Source organism: Hippichthys cyanospilos, chromosome 5 (genome assembly GCF_059441005.1).
Source record: "Hippichthys cyanospilos isolate Australia breed blue-spotted pipefish chromosome 5, RoL_Hcya_1.0, whole genome shotgun sequence".
Lineage (NCBI taxonomy): Eukaryota > Metazoa > Chordata > Actinopteri > Syngnathiformes > Syngnathidae > Hippichthys > Hippichthys cyanospilos.
In genome coordinates, this window is record NC_142373.1 from 233905 (window position 1) to 250225 (window position 16321).

The 16321-nt window shown below is 39.1% G+C and overlaps 2 protein-coding genes across 2 annotated transcripts; both read right to left on the reverse strand.

The window, feature by feature from the left end:
• LOC148423082 (protein ZBED8-like) lies at positions 1 to 2528 on the reverse strand. Its single transcript, XM_088415761.1, has 3 exons — positions 2161 to 2528; positions 1989 to 2082; positions 1 to 1924 (listed from the first exon to the last, which is right to left on the reverse strand). Exon 3 carries the CDS (start codon positions 1914 to 1916, stop codon positions 129 to 131), a length of 1788 nt encoding a protein of 595 aa, XP_088271887.1. The 5' UTR covers positions 1917 to 1924; positions 1989 to 2082; positions 2161 to 2528; the 3' UTR covers positions 1 to 128.
• A 226-nt stretch (positions 2529 to 2754) lies between these two features.
• LOC148423083 (G protein-coupled receptor 183-like) lies at positions 2755 to 7253 on the reverse strand. Its single transcript, XM_088415762.1, has 2 exons — positions 7178 to 7253; positions 2755 to 4052 (listed from the first exon to the last, which is right to left on the reverse strand). The coding sequence occupies exon 2, from the start codon at positions 4035 to 4037 to the stop codon at positions 2934 to 2936; it is 1104 nt and encodes a 367-aa protein (XP_088271888.1). The 5' UTR covers positions 4038 to 4052; positions 7178 to 7253; the 3' UTR covers positions 2755 to 2933.
• Positions 7254 to 16321: the final 9068 nt, after the last annotated feature.

Consider the following 16321-nt stretch of genomic DNA (forward strand, 5'->3'; position numbering starts at 1 on the left):
TTTGAAGACTAAAAAAAACAATTTTAATAAACAAAAAAGGTTATCATTTATTCTTCAATTACAACACCTTGAACTGAACTTGAAATAAATTGTAAAACTGAACGAGTAACCATTAACAACTGTCCTGCCTAATGAGATGGGTGGGTTTGGTGCATTGCAATCAGACTGTCAACATCAGGATGAAGGTTTGTCAGGAGCAGTCTCAGATCACCGCGCTCTGTGATGTTAAGTTTGTTTCTTTGTTTGGTGAGGAGCCTTGTCACAGCGCTGAACCCCCTTTCAACCAGGTAGGAAGTCGGAAAAGCAATGAAAAACAACTTGATGGCTTTCCATAGGGTTGGATAGCGTTTTGGGATCGCTGTTTGCATCCAAAAGGCTTGGTAAGAGGTTTTGAACTTTGGTTTCAGATCCTCATCATTTTGCAAACTTACAAGTTCCTCTTCTAGATGGGTTGGCACTTCTGTGCTGGGTTCAGTGAACGGATCGATCACCCAATCAGGGATTTCAAGAGAAAATATGTCGTTAAATCTGACTGACATATCTCTGTAGAGTTCTGCTAAATGAGCGCAGTACACGGCAATGTCATCGTCCTTCACTCCCGTTTCCTTCTCCAAGTTAGACAAACAAGGAAACTGACGGAATTCGCGTCGTCCAAGGTTTCTGCTGTAGAGCTGTAATTTTGAGAGGAATGCTGAGAGGACGGACTTGGCTTTGATTAACGAAGTCTCATCACCTTGCAGCTGCAAATTCACTTCATTGAATTTGTAAAACATTTCAGTGAGGTAAGCAATATCTGTCTTACTCGATTTCAGTTTGTCGTAAAGCTCAGGATTGGGTTCTTGAAAAAAATCCAGAACACTGTTAAACAGTGTGTAAAACCTTTTTAAACAGTTACCTTTTGACAACCACCTAACTTCTGTATGGAGAAGCAGGCATTGAAAATCTTCGTCATTTTCAATACACAGCTGATGGAACAGTCGAGAATTGAGAGCATTTGCTTTGATTTTGTTGACTGCAGTAATCACAATAGATAAGGATTTATTTAGCTTCTCACTCAAATTCTTTGCCACTAAGTGTTGTCGATGGATCACACAGTGAACTGTGAGGACTTCCGGAACAGCTTTCTTCAAATAACTTAGAAATCCACGGTGGCGACCAACCATGGACGGGGCGCCATCTGTAGCACATGAGATGATGTTTATAAGTGGAATGCTTTTTCCCTGGAAATAGTCCTCCACAGCTCGGTACAGTGATTCTCCTTTGGTATCTGTTTCCAGGAGACGTGCAAACAATAATTCGTGACACAAAGATCCATCCTTGATGAAGCGTACATATGCAAGAAGTAGTGATTGATTTCCCGGAAGAGTGGATTCGTCCAATTGCAAACTAAACTCAGTTGTCATCAACATCTTACAGAGAGTCTCTTCGACGTTTTCAGCCATTTTGTCCACTCTTCGTTGAACTGAGTTGTCACTGAGAGGAATCGATTTTATGATTTGTTCAGGAGATTTGTGCAAAACTGTTTTAATAACCTCTTTAACTGCAGGCAGAATCAAGTCTTCTCCGATAGTGTGGGACTTGCCGGCTTTCGCTATCAGCAAAGAAATGTTGTAAGAAGCCTTCAGACCGTCATCTGAATTTTTCGATGAGGAAATAAACATATTCATTGTTTTTCGCTTCAGAAATTGATCTCGAAGAGTTTGAAAGAACGCCAATGTTTTACCGGATTTATTGGGATGAATCTTCTGTAAATGTTCGAGGAGCCTAGACGGCTTCATTGCTTCATTTGAAAAGTTTTTCTCACAAACCAAGCACATGGGTTGTTGCGGATTGGTCGGTGATTGTATAAATCCATACTTCAAGTACTCTACAGAGTATTGCCTGCACTTCTTTTTCGATGTTCCTGAAGCTGCCATGGTTATCCCTGAAAAAAATGCAAACTGTTTTTAGAGCCAAAAAATTTCGTTTTTAGATAGCATTGAGCTTACCGTCTAAAATGATTTCTGTCGTGATGATGAGAAAATCGCGCACGTATAGTTGCTTTCTGGCAGCTATAAAAACTGACTTGCATCTGGAGAGAAGCTTAAATAAATAGAAGACAGGCGCCTCAGATATTATTCGCTAATTTCGTTTCTTTAAATAGACCAATGCGCAGTTCACCTCGAATCATAAAAATTGATAGCTGATGCATTAAGCCGGTCGCTGTGCGCATACGTCTGTGGTTAAGCGTTGCCGGCGCGCTATTGTGTGCTCCTCTGCGGCTGACTGGATGGTGGTGGTTTCCCCAGTCGCCTGCATCGACGATAAACTCGCGACAGTTAGTGATATACGGTATATGCGCGCTGCTCGTGAGCGCTCGAGCAGACAACGTTTCTTGTTTCAATAAAGCTTGTTTTTTGTCGACTTTTTATTACAGACAATCAATTTTTCCGGTCTTTCTACAAACACCAACGTCACATTTCAATGTAATTGCTCAATCGCCCCCCTTCACTATTTCAACGCCCCCCATTCGCCTGTTTATTCGTCAGCGCCCCCCTGAAAGTTCACACCACCCCCCGAGGGGCGGTACCGCCCACTTTGAAAACCACTGCTTTAGAACACCAATTAATATTATTCTAAAAGCATCCTTTACATCTGAACAACATGGTTTCTTTAGGGATTTTTCAAAGTTACAGGTAAAAATAAGACATTATTAAGTAATTCCCGACAAACATTTGAGGTTAAGTCCAAGTTCAGGTAGCTTGACGTTAGCCAATGTTGATATAATCATCACTAGTTGGTGTCATTTTTTCACTGGAACATTCTAAAGAGATAAACCATCAAAGTTCAAAGCTCTTCTTTTCGAAATCATCTGGCCCAATAGGTAGGCCCAGATTTTGCATGTGATAAAACACTTCTGGTCTTTGCTTCAGTCCCCCTACTATTTTTCCAGTTTACACATACAGCTGCGATCTCCTCTCCATTAGTTTCTCGTTGGCGGAGCCCGAAGCAGAACTGTTGAGCTGGATCTTGTTGCCGTCAATCATGTCCTTGGAAGAAATTTCAGGCGAAGTTCTGGCAACACTGGAGATGGAAATGCTGACCTCCAGCTTCAGCAGCTTCAGGAGCTTTCGCTTGTAACCCTTGCAGGCGAAGAAGTAGACAAAGGGGTCCAAGCAGGCATTTAGGTTCATCAGACACACCGTGATGTGGAGCGACACCTGGAAGGCGGTGAGCTCTACGCAGTCCGGGCTTGTTACAAGCTTGCGGGCCATGTACTGCAGGATGTTGATGTGGTAGGGACTGTAGCAAATCACGAAGACCAGGGACACGCAGCAGATGACGCCAATGGCCTTGCGGCTGCGACCCGACTTTTCCGTCAGGTGGTTGGTCTTTGCTGTGGAGTGGAGTTTGGAGCAAAGGATGGAGTAGCACACCAAGATGGTGATTACGGGGATGACATAACCGAGGAAGACGGCGCCGATGAGGATGGTGGCAATGTGGTCCACCTTCTCGAAATTAGGGTATTCCATGCAGGTGATGAAGCCATCCGGTTCAACGTTGGTCATTGGCATGCTAAGCAGTGGGAGGGTCTGCGCCAGGACCAGAAGCCAGACGCCGACACAGATGTACCGCACGTTGCTAACGTTGCGCAGACGGGAAAAGCGCAGCGGCAGGACGACGGCGATGAAGCGGTCGATGCTGAGACAGGTCATGAAGTTGACACCGGCGTAGGTGTTTATGTAAAAGATGAGGCCTGAGATTTTACACAGAGCCTCACCCAAGGGCCAGTGGAAGCCTAACGCATAATATGTGATCCTCACGGGAAGCGAAAGCGTAAAGAGTATGTCTGAAATCACCAGGTTGAGAGAGTACAAAGTGGTGGAGTTCATCTTTTTCAGGTTGGGGCGGATGACGTGCAATGCCAGGGCATTGCCCAGCAGGCCCACCAAGAAGACCCCGCAGTAGACGAGTGGCATGAAGATCCTGGCGTAGTTCCTGTGTGCATACAGGGTGTCGCAGGTGGAGGTATTGTTGGCGGATGGGGCTGATCTCATCTTGACGTTTTGATTCTGTGGAAGTGAAACAGAATAAAACGGTTGGTTAATGGTAAAAAAAGAAAAAAAAAGTCCCTTGTTGTTTTACCCTTTGCCTTGTTAAACCACAAGGGCACACATGATCTGAAGAAGCTTTAAAAAGAAAGTAAGCTGATTATCGCTCTTTATGGTGAGTAAAAATGCTGCCTTGTGACATAGCAGTTGTTTGACAGTGAAAATTTAACTGAAGTAAAAACTGCTACAAACACATCAATCAATTTGTTTTCTAGATGGCTTAGAGAAGTCAGTCACCTGGAGCCTAACTCGGCTGATTTTAGGCAATTGCTAGAGTACACCTTGGTTACCAATCAAACGTAGGGCACACCTAGACAAACAACCAGCTGTGCTCACATTAACACCTGTGGAGCCTTTGACGTCTTCAATAATGAGAGTGAAACTACCGTGCATATTTTTGAAATTACGAGAAAGGCTAGAGGCAGACGTGACATGACAGGATATAACAGGAGCTAGCCATTATATAAATATAAATTACAAATACATTACTGTACTAATATCATGAATAGGGTTGGACATCGTTTGAATTCAGATTATTGCAGTTTTGATTTTTCTGTTCCATTTCGCATTAAAACACATATTTTTGGACAAATCATACCTGTTTTTGAACTTTACTAACAGTTACTCAAAAGACTAGTTATAACCAGTAGCTATAGTAATATTATCCTAAAAACCTTGAGAAATTAAACTAAAGCAGCAGTTAAAGCATGCTACAATTCCCTGACGGATGGGCTAAATTACTGTTGATATTCTTGAGGGGGAAAAAAATCATACATGAAAGACAAAGCCACATCTGAAGGGCAAGCAAAGAAATGTAATCATTTAAGCAGTGCACTGTTTATAACCGTATATGAATTCCCATATGCAACCGCTGTGTACGCTATAAAGTTAAATGTCAGCTGGATACATAAATGTTTGTGTTGATTTGCTTTTTTTCAGCGTGTCATACTTGTTGGACGTACTCAGACGGTTCTCACTTGGGGTCCGGATGCGCAACAGTTACACAAGTCTCCAGTTTAGGCAAACGACTGGGCCAATATATATATATATATATATATATATATATATATATATATATATATATATATATATATATATACATTCTGTGCTGTGCTTCGTGTGGTAAGGTGAGCCACATTAATTTCAGATGTTTATTGCATATCAACAATAAACCACAAACAAATGCAGAAAATAGGTGTCAAGCTCCAGTCCTCGGGAGCTGGTATCCTGCAGTTTTTGAATGTTTCTCCCCCCAACACACCCCATTTAAATAATTAGCATCATTTTTAAAGTTCTTTTGAGCTTTCTGATTTGCACTTATTTGAATCAGGTGCGTTGGAGAGAGAAACATCAAATACATGCAGGATACCGACCCTCAAGGACCAGATTTTGACACTTTTGCATTAGATTATGTCTGTAGCTGCTCTCTCCCAGACACTCACACATAGACCTAGTGAGGGCATGCAGCACCTCACCAAGTCCCACCTTTTCAAGACTCTAATGCAGACACTAACATACAGTGTATAAGAAAATATGTGTACTGTATTTTTAATGAGTTGAAATGCAGCGTTGGGAGTAATTTAATTTCTGTAATGCAATACTTTTGGCTGTAATGTGGTAAGTGTGGTAGTGTGGTAATGTGGTAGTGTAGTACATTATACACAAAAATTGTAATATTTTACTCGTTACAAATGAGAGTAAGGCAATGCTTTACAATGTATTTTTAACGTGAAAGTGGTGGGGCTTTTTTTTTCCAAATTGGCCAAAAAACACAGCAAGATCGGAGGAGAAAAGTCCCAGGCAAAATGTTTAATTTCTATAATTAGTGCTGACTACAGCAGAGATAAAAGCGGGACCAACAGACGACAGGTTGAATGTGGACAATACGTACACAAAATGGACAAACACTCATTTACTTTCAGTTAGTCAGAGATAAAGATAAGATTAATATAATAGTTACAATAGGTGCACATTGTGCGTGACACCTAGAGCCGTCCATTATAAGAAATAGCACCAGTAATTTGACAAACCATTGAGTGGTGCCATAGTAACCGTGAATTTAGTGAAAAGAAAACACGCAGATGATTGAGAGTGAGGATTAAACAACACTGGCAAAATTATCATTCTACTGCTCATTCACTTCGACTTCAAAATATGCTGCCGCTTTCTACAGTGGATTCACCAGCATTTCGAAACCTTGTCAGTGAGATCCCTGTCGCAACCAACAATAACAATGTAAACTAACACTAATTTTCACAGTAGAATTGCTATTATTTAGAGTCTATAAATAGTTCTGGTCAATTTGTATCAAGATGAACCATAAAAAAACTCATGTTAAACAGTACACTAAATGCAATAACGATGATGTAGGCTAGGTGCTAACATCAGCCCTATGGAACAATCTGTTTTTGAAACTTCTGTCCCTAACCTAAGCCAAGTGCACTTAAATTTTATTATGAACATTAAAATTCTGGATTGCACAAACTGTTTCTGCCTAAAGCATACCAAATGCATCACTATGCTGTTGACCTAGTAATAAATGGATTAAAATTAAAAAAATAGTTTAACTTTTCTTTAATGGAGAAAAAATGATACTGTGTACTACCCACAACCTAGTTTTAACCATCCATTCGAATTCCAAGTCAATTTTATGCTCACGGAGAATATGTTAGCCACATCGTGGGTTGTCAACCTGGCCCACCGGAAGCCCACAAACAATATCTGGCGACCTTCGAAAAAAAACATTTGCACACGAGGAAGCGGGTCTGCCCTGTTGCTGTTTGTTTGAGTTGGGTGGCACACTCAAGCAAGTCTATTTTACATGTCAAATTTCACTTTTTAAATGATCGATTATGTCTTTGAGGTTTTGTGACCACTAACATTTATTTTCCACACATTTTGCTTCATGGCCAAACTGATAAGAAACTGACATAATATTAAAGAAAATTATTAAACAAGGTGACAATACTTAACAGTAAAGGTCGTTATCCTACAAAACTAATTGCAATACTGTCAAACATCTTTATTTTGTTGAATTTTGTGATTGGCTTCTTGACATATTCTCCTAGCAACAGAAATAAGCTTACCTCAAAGTTGTGTGGTCTCTGCTTTGGCTCCACCGCACATGGCACTAAGTGTTCGACTCAACCAGGCGGCTTCTCTTTCACTTGGCCACATGCACAAAACACGACGGCTGATTTGCTGCCAGTGACCGTGGTGACAAAATATCCTGTTTTTGCACACACCCACACACAACCATCCGCCACCACCCTGTCCATCACTTTTTTACCATGCTCCCACTCCCTTCTTACATGTACTTAAAAAATTATTAATCATTAAAGCTATTGAAAATTGCTAGTTGATTCAAAAGAAATACCCGTTGTTGCACTTTTGGGAGGAAGTGGTTACAGCTGCATTAGAAGCTTTGCCACACTTCCCAAGTCACTGCTCAATAAACAATATTCAGTTTCAAATGCTGCTGAATGATCTATACACTCACATTTGATTATTTTTCAAGTTTATAAACAGTGCACAGATTTGTTTGGCAACAGTGTAAAAGTTTGTTATCTGATAGACATTGAGCTTATTTACTATCTTTGTCACTTTTTTTGTCAGTCCTCCTTGTCATACTACATTTCTTTTTCTTTTTTTTCCAAATTGCACAGTAATTTTGATTTTACTTCAGCATTACCTTGGATTAATGACGACGTGACAGTTAGGACTAATGTTCATTAAATATTCGGGTTATACTGAGTCATTACAAAGTATCTAATAATGGCAGCCCTTTATTGATGTTTCACTTAAAAAGGATAAGGATCCAGATTCAGGAAGCTCACAGATTTTTTTGTTCCCAAATTTAACTGGAGCTTTGGTCCTACAACTTGTAAACATTCTCCCAATTATTTTCTCAGAGGTTCAAACTGGATTTATAAAATGAAAAATCAATCTTATATATATATAAATATATATATATATATAAATATATATATATATATATATATATATATATATATTATATTTGTCACCGAGGGACCCCGAGCCCGAACAGGATGCGACCGACAACCGAGGGGTTGGGTTCAAAGAGTTTATTACAACAGAAAGCGCACGTCTGGCGTGGAAAATAAGGGTGTCCAAATAGGGAACGGGAAAGTACAAACAAAAGTCACAAAGTACGAAATAAGCGAGAGATGAGAACGTCTAGGAGGGATCAGTCCAACTGAGGAGTAAGGCAACGAGGGGGCAGAGGCTACAGGAGAACGACTAGAAACAAAGTAACAACAAAAAACATTAAGCGAGCAAAAATACAACTAGAGAAAAGTACCAACCAAAAAAATCACATGGAGAGGGACGCGAGGCATGGGAGTTCACTGGGCGCAGGGAGAATGGCGAAGGAATAACCCAGCGTCGCTCTCCTGTAGTGACCAGCCTTAAAAAGACCCTGATGGGTAATGGGGAACAGGTGCGCAAGGCTGGTGACCCCGCCCCCTCGTGGCACAATCGAACACTGCCTAGGCACAGAGCAAATACACACACGACAATATTATAATCTTCTAATATATATATATATATATATATATATATATATATATATATATATACAGTAAATAAATCTTGTATTTCAAGTACATATTGTGATTTGCTCATTTTACATTGAATAGTCCCTGATCAGGAGAACATGGGAGGCTAGACCTGGAATGACTTCTGATGTTTGATAGATAGCTGACCTTCACTCCTTTTGCGCCCCTCCGTTTCGTGAACACCTCACTCTTATTCAATTTAAGGTGATATTTAGGGTTCATTACTTCAACATATCAGTCTAATATTTGAAAAATGAGGCTAATAGTAGTGATAAATGCCATCTCTCGCCGCAATTTAACTCATGTTCTGTCAAACCTCTGGATTTAAAATCTCTATTTATTTTTTTAAATATTTTTTGCAAAAGAAGTCTCGATGACTTCTTTTCACCTGTGAAGCCCTTTGAGACTTTGATGATTCAGGGCTGCACAAATAACATTTGATTTGATTTGATTATAAGAAATAATATTCTTCAGTACAAATCTTCAGGTTACACAAGAAATGGGCCCCTTCCTGATGTTTTTTGACTCCACATGATAACACATTTATGGAATATCTTGGCCCCACCCTCTTCTGTGTCTCTTTTCCTCTCCTTTTTTCATGCAGTACCCTCTCTTCTGTAGTTGTGGTAGCATACAACAATTACATTTCAGGCACTACTATGACTAAAAATGAGGATCTGCTCCAAAGTCATTTTTTTGACTTTTCATTTTTATTTGAGTATTTTACCCATTTGTGGTTGTTCATTGTGCTTTTTTATTTTCTTTATTTTTATTTTTTTGGGTGGGGTGTATTTTGAAGTAAAAAAAAAAAAAAGGGCAGTAATCAGCCTATCACCAAGTTTTGTACAATGTGGTGATAGACTGAATACTGCTATGGAAAGTGAAGTGTGTAACTATTATATCACATCAAATATTTTTTGGAGGTTCTAATGTTATGGTAAATGGAGTGTAATTAATTTAATTGGTGAAATACTGTAGATACTATATTGATGCATCTACTAATCAGATCTGTGTTTTATTGTGTTTTTAACCTGTATGTGATCAGTTCCAAAATCCTGCTTGAGTAAATAAGCATTACTAAACTACTACTACTTTCCATTCAGTCACAGTCTTCACAAAGATGAGACAATTGTTGCTGTAATGCAAAGGTAACATTCTATAGTGAATGTCAAAAAAATTGTGCAAGGTTATTGCTAAAACAATGTACTGATAATTACGAATGGTCCTTTAACATGACATGTTAATTGTTAATTGTTTATTAATGTGCTTATGTGTAAACTTCGCTCCTTGCTACAGTTCTTGCATTTTTTTATTTTTTTATTGGGGGGGCACATTGTGTAGGTTTACCTAATAAAATGGTCATTGGGTGTTTTTCTTCATAACCATGGCTGCTCTCCCGCTCAAAATCAGGATAACCTGACAAGCTATAATTTGAGAAATGGGAGGGACTGTTTTGATAAGCACTTACAAATGTAGCAGAAGTATTCTCTGCGCTAATGAGCGCAACCGTCGTTTGTTCAAAACAAGTCCGGCGGAGAGGCAGAGGAAGCGCTCTGACTTCCTCATGGCCGAGACGTGTGCTTGTGACTCACTGGGGGCCTCTCAGACAGTCATGCCCCTCGCTGACAGGCTGTGCAAGGCCTGCTGTGCCGCCTGTGCTATTTTTACACAACAATGCCTGAGGAAAAAGTCGCCAACTATGTTCTCACACTTGCTCCTGCCTTTCGTATTTTCAACATGCCACAAGTTATGATGCTAGTGGTGACAAAGTGAATGGGGGGGACAATGCCCCTGAGCATGTCATTCTCATCATTACTGGGCACATCCTGCATTTAATAAAGGAAGTCGTGAGGGAGACACTTGTCAAAGGAAATCCTCTGTTGAAATTTGTTCATTTTAATGCGTATTTTCTGCCTCACATGTTCTCATTCAAAGATCTGCATATGTTAACGAGAACTTTGAAACCATCAGTACTATATTAAAAGACCAGGGAACAAGACTAAGGTCAATCTGCATTAGCTCAGTCTCATTTATTTTGACAATATTTATACACTACATGGAAAAAACACACAAAAATTAATTTGATTAAAAAAGACATCAAATACACCATTCCCAGCTATGCTGATTATTAAATATATTAATGCTTAAATTGATACAGATATGCTTTTCAAGGCAAAGTTAGCTGCAATATGTTTAGCTCTGACTAATCAAAGGAAAAAAAAATATGTTGTCATCATCAATGGTCAGCTCTCCCTGGCCAAGTGAAGAGAAAAAATTAAGTCAGAATGATCGGCTGCTGCAGCTTGGTGGAAGACTGGTTAGCACTCCTGTCTCACAGTTCTGAGGTCCCAGGTGGAATTCCAGCTTTCCCTGGCCTTCCAGTATGGAGCTTGCATGTTCTCCCTATGCTCGTGTGGGGTGTCTTCAGGCATTCTGGCCTTCCCGACATCCCAAAAACATTCATGGTAGGTGTGTTGAACACTCTAAATTGTCCTAAGTTGTGATTGTGAGTGCAAATGTTTGTCTCTGTGCGCCCTGGCTGGCAACCAGTCCAGGTTGTTCACCGTCTACTACCCAACAACAGCTGGGATAGGCGCCATAGTGTTATGAGGGGGCATTTATTTGAGTCGGACAAAGTAGGACACCACAGAAGGCCTAAGTGTGAAATGGACAATCTGCAAAATATATACCATTCAAACATCTCCCTGGAATTATTGTTGCCTGTCAAGTCTTCATAAGCAATTTAGTTAGGGAGCAGCAGTTGTTTGAATGTTAATGTTTAGAGCAGGGGTGTCCAAAGTTGGTCCTCGAGGGCCGCTGTCCTGCATGTTTTCCAGGTTTCTTTTCCTGACACACCTGATTCAAATGATCAGGATCGTTATCAGGTTTCTGCTGAACTTGCTGATGAGCTGAATTTGAATCAGGTGTGTCAGGAAACGAAACCTGGAAAACATGTAGGACGGCGGCCCTCGAGGACCGACTTTGGACACCCCTAGTTTAGAGCAAATGTTGTGGGTCACAAAAGCAACTCACAATCTCTTCTCATTTGTAACACTTTTTTATTAGTATTAACGACATCACTCTTGACTTTGACGTTGGTGAGTGCAGTGCACAGATAAACAAGCGTGACACTGAGCTGATTTGTTCAACATGCGGTTGAGATAAGATTGCAATATTTGCACAGGAAACGACTGTGGCTTGCTCCGTGTTTCGAACAAAACGACACCTCAACACTCTCAGCAGACTGGTTCTTGTTTGTATTAAACCCTTATTAACGAATTGAAACAAAAAAAATAGAATAAATAGCTTTATTCAAAGCCCTCAATGTTGACTAGCCAACAAAACTAAATTCATTATGTTTACAATGTAATGAAATAATGGAGTTGTATCAAACATTCCGTCTTGATAAAGCTAACATGATGATACAGTTAATGTCAACTTTGTGAGAAAGCAATGCATTAATCAGCATCTGTTGTGGTTTATTCGGACGCATCATTCTGAAAAATTTGTCTACTATATTTCTGTCATTTCAATTCTAAACATGGTGAGCAAAATAGTGCAGATCTTCCACAATTAGAAACATTTTGTTAAATCAGTACTTCTCTGACAGTGTTAATCAAATACACCACTCTGATTTTCCAAAATGTACTCCTATAGGATATCATGGAAATAGACAGGCTCTTTTTCAGGTCTTACTGGTGTAACACCAAAATAAATAAATACCGTAACCTTAAAAGAATTCCTGAATGTACCGGTAATACAACTAAACCTAGTCTACCTTAACTTATAGTATGGTGATACTGAGTCATCGATCTGCAGCAGATTAAGGGACTAAACATGTCTGAGCTAGCCATTTTGCAGGGTTCGGGATCGATTTCATGAGTGCTGATTTGAAATTCAGCATATACATTTTATCTACCGTGTGTTTTACTTTGTACTTTAATATGTACCTGTAGCAAAAAGCAAGGCCTGCAGAGTGATCGATCATCATTAACAGTCCATCAAATAGCTACACTTGCTCTTTTATCTCTTACCTGTTTCCTATCTGTCCTCACCTGTTTGGCATGGCAATCTGCTTTCTACTTAAAAATCATGTCATGCGGTTCACGGTTTAATAAAGAGATAAGAAGAGCCACCTCAGCTCATTGATTGCTCATGAGAACACCATTATGAGAGGTTCCTTTCGTATATATATACTGTATATATATAAAATCCATGTCTGATCCAACCATGTTCACAAACGGGGGCATTACGATAAGATTTATTCAGTGTTAAGAACTCATCAAGCACTCCAGTTTGTGTTGTTTACTTACCTGTATTATCATATTTTTTAATATTTGCTTTTAATTTGGAAGGCCTTGCTGTATTTCGTGTTTAGGTGCTCTTTTCATCCCAAACAGGTTTTTACCTTCTTGGTTTTTTCAAGAAAGTAGTAGACTGACCCAATGTTTTGAGTTTATCGTCATTTACACGCAGACGCAATAAGATGACATGTATTTTGTGTTAAGAATTCTTCAAGCACTATAGTTTTTAATATTCAGTTATATATTACTTTGTGCTTTTAATCAGGAAAGCGGCGCTATATTTCAGTTTGCTGTTTTTGCTGTTTTCTGAACAATGCATTGTTTTATATTCCCAAACCACAGAGAGCTGCAACATAAGGATGAAAGAGCCGCATGTGGCTCCAGAGCCGCAGGTTGCTGACCGCTGATCTAGTGCATGAATGTAAATAAATGAGCCAGGCTCATTTTTCATCTTTCCTAATACCGAATATTTAAACAAAATGCATATGTTTCGCGTTACCTGTGGTATGTGGCCTTTTTTTTGTTGCAGTATTTACAAACAGTTTTTGTCATATTTGCTAATATTTCACCATCCCTTACTTCAACTGGAAAACCAAACTATTGCCACTTGATAAAGAATAATCATGTCCATTTGATCAAGTTACCTCGATGATATAGCACTTCCTTTTTTAGATGCCATAGCTTAGCTGTGCATTTTATAACCTGTTTGAGAGATGTACATTACACACTCCAGTAAGAACAACAGGCATAAATACATGTCCCATTTGAGCGGTGTGCCTGTGGCATATGTGAAGCTAACTGTACATCTAGTCTGTATTTAACTTGAAGTACAGTAATCTCTTCCCTGCTAACATGACCACCCTCTGTCCATGCTGTACATTGTTTTGGAAACATCGCCACTGTCAATATGACCATGTGCTTTTCATCCCGCTCTACTCTTCTGTAAAGTCCATTATTTTTGAGTGAGTATATATGGAAATGTCACAGAGTCATGTTATGTGCTGTGTTGTAATGTTAAATGCTTTCTTTCAATGTTAAATATTTTCTTTGGTACAGTTATTTATTGTATTTATGTAGAGCGATAGGATGGAAGCATGGACAGGTGCAGCAGTTCTCAGTCCTTCAAATCGCCAATGTTGTTGTCTGTTTGAACAATAGTAATCGAGAACATTCTATTCTATTCTATTCTAGAAAAATATTACACAGGTATTTTGAGGGCGCTGACCACTATTGTTTGTCTGGGATCTGTTGCTTCCAGCTCCATTAAATCGTTTGTTGTTCAATTGTATCTTTATTACAGGTTTTTGGCTGTCTAAATTTTGAGCCAGCTTTCACAATCTCCACAGTGAGTTCCTGCCATTTATTAGGTGAACAAACTATGTTTTGAAAAACAAAAATCCTGTGATGATTGAAAACAGCCCAAAGGATTTTATTCACAAATAAATGCATTGTGATGGTTATAGTTTATAAGATGCCACGAGTAGGATCTTCACTTTGATTTACTGAAACCAAAAACAATTATTTTGAGTTTTTCTGAAATCAACAGAAAATAGAGTAATACTGTATGTAGTTCAAATATATATACATACATATCAGTTGTTGAAAGTTTATATTGTCCATCACTGTGAATCTAGGCTTGCCATCACCCTATGAAAACAAGGGGTAAAGGAAATTGTTGAATGAACGTATGCTAGAGCAGACAGGGTTTACTTGGACTTTCATGTAGTATTTGGGAGAACAGTGCCATACTCTGGCAGAAGAGAGTTAGTGCAACTACGGTGGTTGTTCGTCCATGCCCTTGCTTAGTGAGAGGAGCAAGAACGTTACAATTACTACAGGAAGACATGATAGGAAGACATGATATCAAGTGGCATAATAGAAGTCAGAACATTATCTTGTTGTTCTAGCAATTTAGCCACAGGGGCTGTCGGCAAGTTTAATTGGGACTGTCATTGTACTGACTTAATCCACCTCTTGATAACACCATCTTGACACAAAATAATACACTAAAAAGAACGTATTATCAAGGTGAATAGGTATAAAGAATGCCATTATTACTTAAGCAGGCTACAGTTACTTTTATCTCCTAAAAACATTCACAGACACTTACAGTTGGTACATGCCCATTGTTGTGCCTTTTATTGCCAACATATGTATTGTGGCGGACACTAGGACCATGTCTCTCACCCAGTAGGCATGTCGCTATGATCCTTTGATGCTTTGAACCTGTTGGCTTTGTCTTTGCTGTTTTGGACTTTGTTGTATCAGTTTTGTGTTGACAAGTGAAGAGTAAAGACGTATACTAAAACAGCATCGTGCGTTTCTTCATCTTGCCACATCCGGGGTCACCCATCATGTCGGGGTCACCAATGTGGCGAGGCGAAGAAACCACACGTTGCTGTGCTAGTGGAGATCTTTACTCTTCGCATGCTATCACAAAACTGATACAACAAAGTCACAAAACAGCAAAGACAAAGCCACATATGTATATTTTTTTTAATCACATGTTCTGCACATGCTGACATTCCACGATCTTACGAACACATTTATTGAGGGTCTAACATTTATTTGCTGTAGTTAGATGTAATCCTTCTGATCTTTCTCATTTCTCAAATTCTTCCAATCACTTTGCCGTCCAACATTACAATGCGTAGATTCTACAAATTCTACATTGTTAAAGAATGAAGCGAAACAATCTTGAGATGTGAGGGTTGAAGGCTGATGGGGGATTTAAACTCATTCATCATTTGTTTACAATGGACATGATTCAAATTGCGAAACTAGTCATGTTTTTCTGGAGTTGGTGGTTTCACACTATGAAAACAGCCAGCTAATACTTTTATTTTGGAGATTGGATGGGTAAGGTAAGGCAGCTTTATTTACACGGTACATTTGACACATAAGCAAATACTTAAAAAAAAAACTATGAGTTTTGCCAACACAACATTTCAAAACATTCAGAAGCAAAGCAGAGAAAACAAAAGTACAGTATCTTATAAAAATACAAGCATTGACAACGTTTACACAAAATAGAAAACTGAAAAAAAGTTATTATTTAAAAACAAAAATATATTTTTTTTCTTCAGTGAAAAAAAAAGAAGGAAATTGTAAAAAAAAAAAAAAAAAAAAAGCCTGCATTTAAAAGCCTTTACACTAGGGGCTGACTTCTCTTCTTTTGGCATTTTTTCTCTTTATTCTGGTCAGTGCACGAGCAGAATAAGCTGTTTGATGCTCCTTTGAGGGAGTCCAGTGAGAAGTCCGTAAAATAACCAAGTCCATTGATAATCTTGGATTAAAGCATGGATACGTTTCTCCTGGTCTGTGTGGAGCATGCAATCCTTGAGTCTGG

Coding starts and splice junctions, on each gene's coding strand:
- LOC148423082 (XM_088415761.1), bottom strand. CDS start 1,916: ATGGCAGCTTCAGGAACATCGAAAAAGAAGTGCAGGCAATACTCTGTA.
- LOC148423083 (XM_088415762.1), bottom strand. CDS start 4,037: ATGAGATCAGCCCCATCCGCCAACAATACCTCCACCTGCGACACCCTG.